The sequence below is a fragment of the Bidens hawaiensis genome, unplaced genomic scaffold, assembly GCF_021521415.1.
Source record: "Bidens hawaiensis isolate Kalapana, Puna unplaced genomic scaffold, B.hawaiensis_p1.1 tig00022003_1, whole genome shotgun sequence".
Lineage (NCBI taxonomy): Eukaryota > Viridiplantae > Streptophyta > Magnoliopsida > Asterales > Asteraceae > Bidens > Bidens hawaiensis.
In genome coordinates, this window is record NW_027493410.1 from 188,596 (window position 1) to 198,732 (window position 10,137).

The following is a 10,137-nucleotide window of genomic DNA, read 5'->3' on the forward strand; positions in this document are numbered from 1 at the left end:
CAACAAGTCAAACCACGCTCTCCTTTTTTCTTTTTTTTTTTTTGTAATCGGTTAAACCGACCTCAAGAAACGGGTTAACTGCGATCGTTTTCGGGTGATTTGCATTGTTTATTTATTTCCATTATTGGTTTAGGGGGTTGATGTTAGTTTTTTTTTTTCATGGTGAATTATATTGTTTATTTATTAAGTAGACATTGTTATTCATTTGATATATTTAGTTTACGGCTTATGTTTAAGCCTTTTTGCAAGATCAATGGCTTATGTTTACGGTATATGTTTTAAGTGTAGTTGGGTTGGGTTAAGTTAACTCATATGCTCTATGCTTATTTTCTAATTTTAGAAATAGTTTAATGTATCAATTACTAGTAATCAATATGCTATATAAAATGTATGCTATTCGGTATGTTTTAAATATCAATGTTTTCACAACTAGACTGGAAACCGGGCACGGTGCTGTTTATGGGTGAACCGGTTTTTTATTTATTTATTTTTTGCCCTCAAAATTTTATTTGAGGGTTTAATTTCCAGTGTAGGCTCCAAATTTTATTTATTATATATATATATCAAAAACTAAGGATGTGTCAGTCTCTTAAAAGTAATTATTCATAAAAATTTTCAATCTTTGCCTTACACGTGTTATATGATTCATCCTGTATAATGATCACTTTTAATTAGTCATGTACTCCTCTCTCTCTCTCTCTCTCTCTCTCTCTCTCTCTCTCTCTCTTCACCGGATGATTTTCTTCTACGCTCCTCTCTGATTCATAATCACCGCCTCTGGCATCTTGTTTACATTAAAATGAAAGTAAAATTGTATATCCGGTCTTATTAGAGTTGTAAACGAGCCAAGCCGAGCCCGAGCTTTACAATGCTCAAGCTCGGCTCGATGGATATTACTGAAGCTCGTGCTCAAGCTCGACTCGATCGAGTTTATTTTTGTTAGGCTCAAGCTCGGCTTGCAATAAAAACTTAAAGCTTGAACTAGGCTCGAATTAGCTGGACTAAATATGAAGCAAGCCTAGTTCAAGCCAAAGCTTGACTTGAGCTCGATTTTGATGGCTGAGTCTGACTAGCGGAACAGTAAGGCTACCGGGCTGCTGTCTGAAAACACCTGTTTAATATACATGGGCTAGTGGGTTTTCGCACCCCGGGCCCTATTCAAAATCTTTTATCCATTAAGTTTCTTTCTTGACCCGATAACATTGGAAAGCTTGGCCCAACATGAGCTAACTATGGGCCATTTAAAACAGTATTACATAATACATTTCCATTTATTAGTCAACTAGGGTTTGACACCCGCGTGTTGCGCTGGGTAGGTGAAAAGAAATTACAACCATAAATGATTCCAGGTATGTGAAAGAAAATGAAAGTTGCTTTAAACGCTTCCAAAGCTTCATAAGTGCTAACAAATATAAATAAAACACTCTCGAAGGTTTAGAAACCAATAAATGTGAAGTCAAACCAAGTACAAAAGAGAAATTGAAATTGCAAACTAAATAAGAAGTTAGACAAACACTACCTTGAAGTATTTCATAATCAATCTAATCAAATTTGTCAGCGGCTATATAGGGTATAACTTAATTGCTTAGCAGATTAAAAAAAAACATTGATCCGAATGTACAATTAAAAAGTAACGGTGAAGTCAACTCTAGGCTCACGGTATCATAACTGCCATATACATTGCTAAGCCAAAAACCGAACATCATCATTGCCATAAACCGATCTATCATCATTGCCATAAACAGAAGAGGCGGAATCACAATAGGTTTAGTTCCAGACCATGGCTGCAATATAAGTTGTCATGCCTATCACCGAAACATCATCACCGCTATTAACGAACGCCGTTAGATTTGTAACGAGGCAATGTTCCTTTCATATCGAAAGCCAAGCCATCTCAGTTGCTAATCAAAGCCAGCACAGGCTCACAGACTCAGACACACTTCATTGTCGAGGCAAAGCGAATTCCTTCAAGAAGTTATACTTAAATGATAAAGATATCCATTCAAAGTCACAACAGAGCATCATCAATTGAAGTTCAGTATGTAAAAAGCCAAACATAACATCATAAAAAGTGTCGCTCCGCATCTTATGCCGGCGGAGAGATGGCAAGAGGTCACCGGACCACCGCCACCAATGTTTACAAACAAAACCTAATAATAGTAGGCCTATCGCCACCGCCGCCAACCAACAAGGACGGCCTAGAACAGTCATTAGTTCACTATTACATATGCCCAAAGCCCCAAAATTAGAGCAAAAACCCGCATCCATAACCATAGAGAAAAGCCAAAGGTACGCCGGCCCACCACCATAGGCCACTATCGGCATCGCTTAAGGCTCCAAAAAATGGAACGCGATGACAGTCAAACATCATCGCCTTACCTCCACCATCGCTTCCGAGGTGGAATCCGGCAACGATGGTTTACCACCAACTACGGACGCCATCGCCGTAGAAGGCTCAACACAGTCGTATGGTGAAACAAATACGATGGCTACGGCGGTGGAGGAACAACCGGTGTGACTCTGGAATATCAAATCTGAAGAAAAAGAATAAGAAAAGAGAGAGGGAGACAGATGGGTATCTCAAAGAGCAGGCATAAAGCCATAGAAACACGTGTGATCTAGATGCAACGTGGAAGTAGCAAAATAAGCTGGGGCATAAGTTACAACTAAAACTGCAGAGGCTACAAAGAAAAGAATAGTGAATTTAGTGAGTGTTAAGAACTTTACAATTTAAAATATGTAATAATAAGTTATTAACTAGCAAAAAAAAAAAAAAAAAAAATTTAGGCCGAATTCATTATTGGCTCAAAATTTCAAGCCCACATATTAAAATCTAGAATTTTGGTTTGGTTTGAGTCTAAAAATCATCTCGAATTAACTCATGTACACCTGAACGAGTTACCTCAGCTTTGACCTCAAATAATGAAAACTTATGTTATATTTTGATAAAACTTACAATAACAACAAAAATGAATTCATAATTACTATTTTGTAAAACGAAAGAAAGCAACGTGTTTTATTATTTTCTTATAAATCACCGAAAGGGTCCACAATGGGTTTGGTAATGTAAATATTTAAAACGAAAATCGTTAAAACTCGGGTGTTGTGTGGTTAATATGTGCAAATTTGGTCGGTATTGGTTAGGTTCATTACGATACTGAAACTAAATCCAAGAAATAAAGTCAAATCAAATATTTCAAAAATCATTTACAGCACCGACCACCGAATTAAAACTATAGCATAATATATATGAAAAGAAGATGCTTATCGTGGAAAATACGTTTGACTCTAGCGCCTTGCTAGACTTTTCTAATGAAATTTGTTGTTTCAATTAAAAATATATATATACAAAGAAGAGGCATAATGGAATGTCTACGAATTAAATTCACAACACGTTTACGTGTATAACGAACTTATGATCATAAGCCTAATTTTTAAATTAAAAGAAAAACGTAATGATGAAGTAGTTTTAAGTCGTTGGGTGATTAAGAAGATAAGAAGGAATGAGCTAAAAGTGGTTGTCTTATCATGGAATCTATTGCAATTCCAGAATAATAATATTATTAAGGACGTCAATGATCAAAAGAAAAAAGGGAAAATTTTCAAAATAATCCGTTTTAGAGAGAAGATTCTCAAAATAGCCATTTTTTCCTCAAAATAATTTAAGAGTTGGACTGACAAGACGCATTGGAAAAAGATAAAAATAATGAGGGAGTAGTCCAAAATTTGAAAGAAAGTAAGGTAGGAGACGAGATTGGGAAAATAATGAAGGTAAAGTCCAAATTATTTTGTAATCTTGGAGCAAAAGTTCAAATTTGTCCAAAACTTTTTCTTTCAAAAAACCTTCTTAAGAGACTTTTTTTTTATGTTTCCTACCTTTCCTGTCCATATTTTCAAATTCTTGAAAAAATATTTTTTTACAATTATACCTCTAAACCACCACCATCACCGACGCCGTCGGCCCCACCCCATCACCACCACCGTCACTATCACCATAGCTGCCTCCACCGTCAATTTCCGTCGCCGGAGAAAACCACCACCTCCATACACGTCTTTGACGGCGAAACGGTGGCCGAAGCTTGGAGCAGAGAAGCCGGAGGTTTTTGTTGAGAGTATTGAGCATCTTAAAGAGATCAGTCAGAGTGTTAGGGTCAGTGGTGCAGCGGTGGTGGTGATAGGGTAGGGGCGACGGTGGCTATGGTGCAGCGGCGGTGATGGGTGCAGCGGTGGTGGAGGCGGCTATGGTGGTAGTGACGGTGGTGGTGATGGGGTGGGGCCGACGACGTCGATGATGGTGGTGGTGGTCTAGGGGTATAATTGTAAAAAATATATTTTTCCAAGAATTTGAAAATATAGACGGAAAAGGTAGGAAACATAAAAAACAGTCTCTCAAGACGGTTTTTTTGAGAAAAAAAGTTTTTAACAAATTTGAACTTTTGCTCCAAGATTACAAATAATTTGGACTTTACCGACATTATTTCCCCAAATCTCGTCTTTTACCTGACTTTCTTTCGAAATCTCGTCTTTATTTTTATCTTTTCCCAATACGTCTTGACAGTCCAAATTATAAAAGATTTTGAGAAAAAAAGGGTTATTTTGGGACTTCTCTCTAAAATGGACTATTTTGGGAATTTTCCCAAAGAAAAAATCTTTATCACCAGATTCCTATTCTTTTAGAAACTAAACTTCATGATACCAAAGACTACATAAGTGTCTATTATTAATTTACTAGTTTTAGAGCCCGTGTTATACACAGGATAATTCATATTATAAAAATATAAGTAAAGCAATTAATTACATGGCGTATATGAAGAAAAAAATGTATTACATCTATGCTTGTATATATACAATGTGTACATAAATTGATTTTATTTATATCACAAAATTGTTTTTTAAATGAACTTAATAAAAAAAATTTCGTGCAAAATCGTACCCGAGAATATTTCTTTCTATTGAAAAATTCATTCTCGGTGTCATATATGCATAATTGAAAGAATTTTGGTTATGAACCAATTTCGAAAATAAGACTTCTCATACGATAGTAGTTATGACCACTCAGCCTAAATACAAAAGAGGCGTTACCTTTATTGATATATTTATCAATTTACTACCCATCAAAAGAAAGTAGGATATTAAATTGTAACAATGGATGTTCTTCAAGAACTATGTTTTTCTCAGCTACACCATAAAAAAGATTTTGATAAGTTTCAGAGGACTTCTCGATTTTGTCATAATGACAACATAAAAAATAATATGTTAACCCATTCAATTTTGTGAATATTTTGTTTCATTTGAGCATAGTTTTGCATAACATGCTTCCCATATAACGTTCTGATCACCATTGAAGGAAAAATTAATGTTGACATAAATATTTGAAATTTGATATAAGTTAGAAGCATTAATAGGCATGGGGTTGGCATGTTGACATATTTGATGTAAGGAGTGAAAAAAATGCATATGTAGTGAAGATTCGGGAACAAACTTGCACGTGCAGATCATGGCAATTGTCAGGCATCCCTTGTGTTCATACGGTAGCATCTTTAGGGTTCATCAACATAAACCCAGAAACTTATGTCAGCAATTGGTTTACAAAAGACATGTTTAAGGAAGCATATAAACATTGTATCAAACCGTTGAAAGGAAGTATGCATTGTCCTAAAACAGATGATATAAAACCTCTACTCCAAAAGAAAGACGAATGCCCGGTAGACCGTCGGTGAAAAGGAAAAGAGACCCTTTAGAGAAAGAAAAGAAGAACAAAAAGGCTGGAACTGCAAGAAAAGTGACTTGTCAAAACTGCAAAGAAACTGGCTATAACATCAGGTATTGCACGAAGAAGAAAAAAGATCCACAACCAAAGGTGGCAAGAGCAAAAGGTAGAAATAAAAAAGACGAGTCAAGAAGTTTGAGCCGCGAGGGGGTAGAGTAGGTGATTATACTCGGTTGGACACATTTTTGTGTATTTAGTCTTTGTTTGTGTGGTATTTGGGGTATTTTTGATCCATTTGGGCTTATCATAATCGTTTGGATTTATTTTGGTTTATTTTGACATGCTAAGATTTTTGGTGTATTTTGATCGTTTGAGCATTTAAGATGTTTCTGTATACTTTGGTTTATTTTGACATGGTAAAGTTGAAATTTTATCATTGTTTAGTCATGTTCTTGTATAACAATATAATTAAAAGGGTCGTAATTTTTCATTTTTTTGTTAAAAAAGTGGTATTGTTTATAAAAGGTTGTAATATTCATAGAAGTGTTTTTTTTTCCATTAAAAAATTTTTTTTTTGAACATTTTCGCAATTTATTAAAATTTTCTCAATTTATTGCAATATTTTGAAATATGTTTTGCAAATTTTCAGAATTTTAAAATTATTTTTCATAATTTTTACTAATTTTCGCAACCTTTAAAAGTTATTATGCATGTCAAATTAATTTAAAAATGAAAAAAAAACCTAGATTACCTACTATGCAGGTAAAATATCTAGGATTGGAACAAAAATGAAATTTTAGTAACCTGATTGGAACAAAATTTTTTTTGAGTGACTTGATTGGAACAATTTAGAAACCTGGTTACTATTTTATGGAGTAATCCCTATCAACTCAACTTTATATGTCATGGTTTCATTTATGTCATTTCAAACCAATTTACAATATTTCTTTTATTGTAATAGCAATTAGTCGATTGTTGATTATGGGCATACGAATCTATTTTCTGTAAATTACTTAAAATAAAAAATGGTAATCCATAAATTCGATTTGGTTTTCGGTTTTTATCACATGCAAAACTAAAGCCGAGCTATAGGTTCGGTTTTTACAAAAGCATAAACCGAACCGTTGTTTTTTTCTTTGATTCCAGTTTGCTTTTTTTTTAACGGTTTTTTGGGTCTCTAACCGTTTTTTTTCCGATTTCATGCACACCCCTAAATGATATTGTTTTTGACAACAAAAATAATGGTTAGAATTTAGGACTATCATTGTTCAAATTATTAGCATGGATTGTTATAGGCTAATGAATCATAGTTTCACTTTTAAAATCGAATTTACCATTTTTTTACCAAATTTTGAATTAATCAATCTTCAATTAATTCTATGATTATATATCCATTACTTCAGGAAAAAAAATTAAGCAAATAATAAAAAACAAAATTCAGAAAAACCATGTGCAATTGTGCAGTGTGTTGGGCCTTGGTTTTGGATTTATATGATCCAGCTATAAACAGGTATGCAAGTTCTTAAATGTCCCTCTTATGGTCTTGAGATATCTGAATTCCTATACATTTTCCAGTTCACGCCTCAGTTTTTGTCTCATAATTGAATCTCAAATGTATTAATTTGTTCCAACTAGTTCTTTTATTTCATGTACTTTAAATTATTTATATATAGTTTTGCTATTGATATTTTTGGATGGACTGCAAATGCATTTAAAATAAAACCTATAATAAATAAAAATGAACCCCTTTAACATTTCATTAATGCCAAGATATCTGATTTGATATATAGTTTTACAATAGTATTAAATTATTATAAATTCCTTAATGATGCATTATTATGATTCTTCAAGTTCAACCTAAATCAAAATTATAATGTTAAGATCAGTTATAAGATCAAGATAGATATTTTTTCATATGCCAAATGGCTTTCTGTAACAAAAATAAATGTTTGATTAAAAATGAATTTTGATGCCAAAAGATGAAGTGTTAAAAAGTTTATAAATAAGTTGTGTAAAAAATTTGATTGACTTGCATAATTTATAAAAAGAATAAACGATTTCGTTTGTTTTTCAATTGCGTTTGAAACTTATCTCAATATTCGATTGAGCCTGTTAACTGTTTATATATACTGATTCTGTGCTCCAGGTCTGACTCACCTAGGAACAACGTTAGAAACTCATCACTGTGAAAAAACCTCTTGAATATGAATATCTTTTATACAAAAATTAACTTCTGTATGCATATGAATATTAACATCTTATATTACCTTATGTAACTATTTATCTTTAAACAAAAGTTTAAACCCTTACAAAATTTTGACACGTAACAATAATTCAACTAAAATAATGCATGCATGCATAAATCAAACTTCAATATTTGAGTCTTTAAACTTGATTTCTTTCACGTATGTATAAATAAAAGAATATTTTAAATCATTTTGAAAAACAAAAATCAAGATTTACAACATCATCACAAAGCCTTCAAGCTTCTTCATCTTGTACCATATGCTATTGTGTTAGTACATTGAGTAGTGAAACCCTAGTGTTTATCAAACTCCTAAACACCCTTTCACTTCCACACTCAATTCCATCTATACATTCTTCCACATTTTGCATCATTTTCTTATTCAATTCTTCATCATTAAAATTTTTCAAACTCCAAATCCCATTTTCAAGTTCTTTAATTCCTTTTTCCCTCTTTGTTTTCTTTAATCCCATCATCCATGAAACTTTTCGAGTCTCGAATGATTCATGAATTCCACTAAAAACCGTTTCTGATATCACAATAATTACTTCAATTACATCTTTTATCACTCCAACAAGTTCAAGATCAGTATTCTGGTCCGATCCGGTTACATCAACATTCAGGTGTAACCGGATCGCTTGAAGAAATGGCATAAGCTTATTGATCTCTCCACCAGATTTCTTCAAACCCTTTAAACACGCAACCTTTTTCAACACGTCTTTTCTCTTTGTTGCTAGTAGTGCTGTAACAATGCATTGTTTTAGCATCGAGATTTGCATCTGGAAGGTTCCATAGACATCCACCATCACAAGGAAGTCTTCTAGAACCCTCTCCACCCACTCAGGGTGGCGGCGCAGGGAGTCTCTTGATGGCGCTAGGTCCAACAGATCATCAAGAGACTCCAGAATGATTCGTAAACGAATCAGGGCATCTGATACCCGATCAAAATGAAGTGATTGATCGAGTATGCTCTGGGATGCCCAGTGGGATTTCAATTGGTTAAGGTGGTATTTGAGTTGAAACAATATGGGGTGGGATCTTGTTGGAAGACTAGTGGATCTAAAATGAACCTTTTTTCCCACGGTTTTGGACGTGGAGAACGACGATGGTGGTGGCGGCGGCGGTGTGGTGTTCGAGAAAGAGACGGATCGACGAAAATGTGCTACCATTTTTGGTGTCATATCCTTACTTGGTTAATATCTTTTAGGCTTAATATGTTTTGTGATATGCAGATGAACAATGTGTTGTATATATATACATAATGTCTAGACTCAAAAGCGCGTTGATAAAGCTGGTTGCATGTGGCAGGTGCCAATAACAGATTGAAAATCGGTTGATTGTTTTTAAAAATAGATAAATAATAATAATAAAATAAAATTATGTTCTCTAAACTAATAATTTAACAGAAAATATGTTAGTAGATGCTTTAATGTGGATCTTAAGTTACATAATAAAAACTAAACGAACAATTGGTCTATAAGAAAGTGATTAAAATCTCTCGAAAATATAAATTGTGATTTGAAAGTATTGGATTTTAAATTATCAAAGATTTTGTATCTAATAGAATTTAATTTTGAGATTTGCTGTTAAAATTAAAATGAAATTTGAGATTCATTTTGGTAACGAAATTAATGGGTTGTCAGTCACATATAATGTGAGAGATGGGTGCCCCTAACGCATAATTTAAAGATTGATCAGTTTAGACCTTTAAGTTTACATGGTTTTTTTTTTAAAAAAACGAGTTGCTTTAAACCCGCGTTTTACAACGGGAACTAGGTCGGTATCGGTTTAAGTTGTTATATTACCGTCATTCGCTATAGTATAAACATGAGCGTAACATGTCTAGGTTAACATTTCCAAAAATAACTGAAGTTTTGCATTTAAAAAAATAGTAGTTTTATACATGTGTTGAGGCGGTTTGATTCAAAAATAAAAAAAAGGTCATGTCGTAAAAATAATCGTAAATACTATGGTGTAATTAAAAAAGTGGAATATTGGGTGTTTAAAACTTTTGAACACATATTAAAATAAAAAAATATATATATTTTGTAATAAAGTTGAAAACAGGGGGAGTGAAGAAACACTAAGTGACCCTGGGCAGATTACGGATAATCTGGGGGTTAAGTAATGTTTCCCACGAGGATGAGGTCCAGTAAAGAAAGTTGTTCTTCAGGTGACCTGC

General features: G+C 33.5%; 1 protein-coding gene across 1 annotated transcript; it reads right to left on the minus strand.

Annotated features, from left to right (window-relative positions):
• Positions 1 to 8,218: 8,218 nt before the first annotated feature.
• On the minus strand, positions 8,219 to 9,124 carry LOC143564441 (uncharacterized). Its single transcript, XM_077051714.1, has one exon. It carries the CDS (start codon positions 9,122 to 9,124, stop codon positions 8,219 to 8,221), a length of 906 nt encoding a protein of 301 aa, XP_076907829.1.
• Positions 9,125 to 10,137: the final 1,013 nt, after the last annotated feature.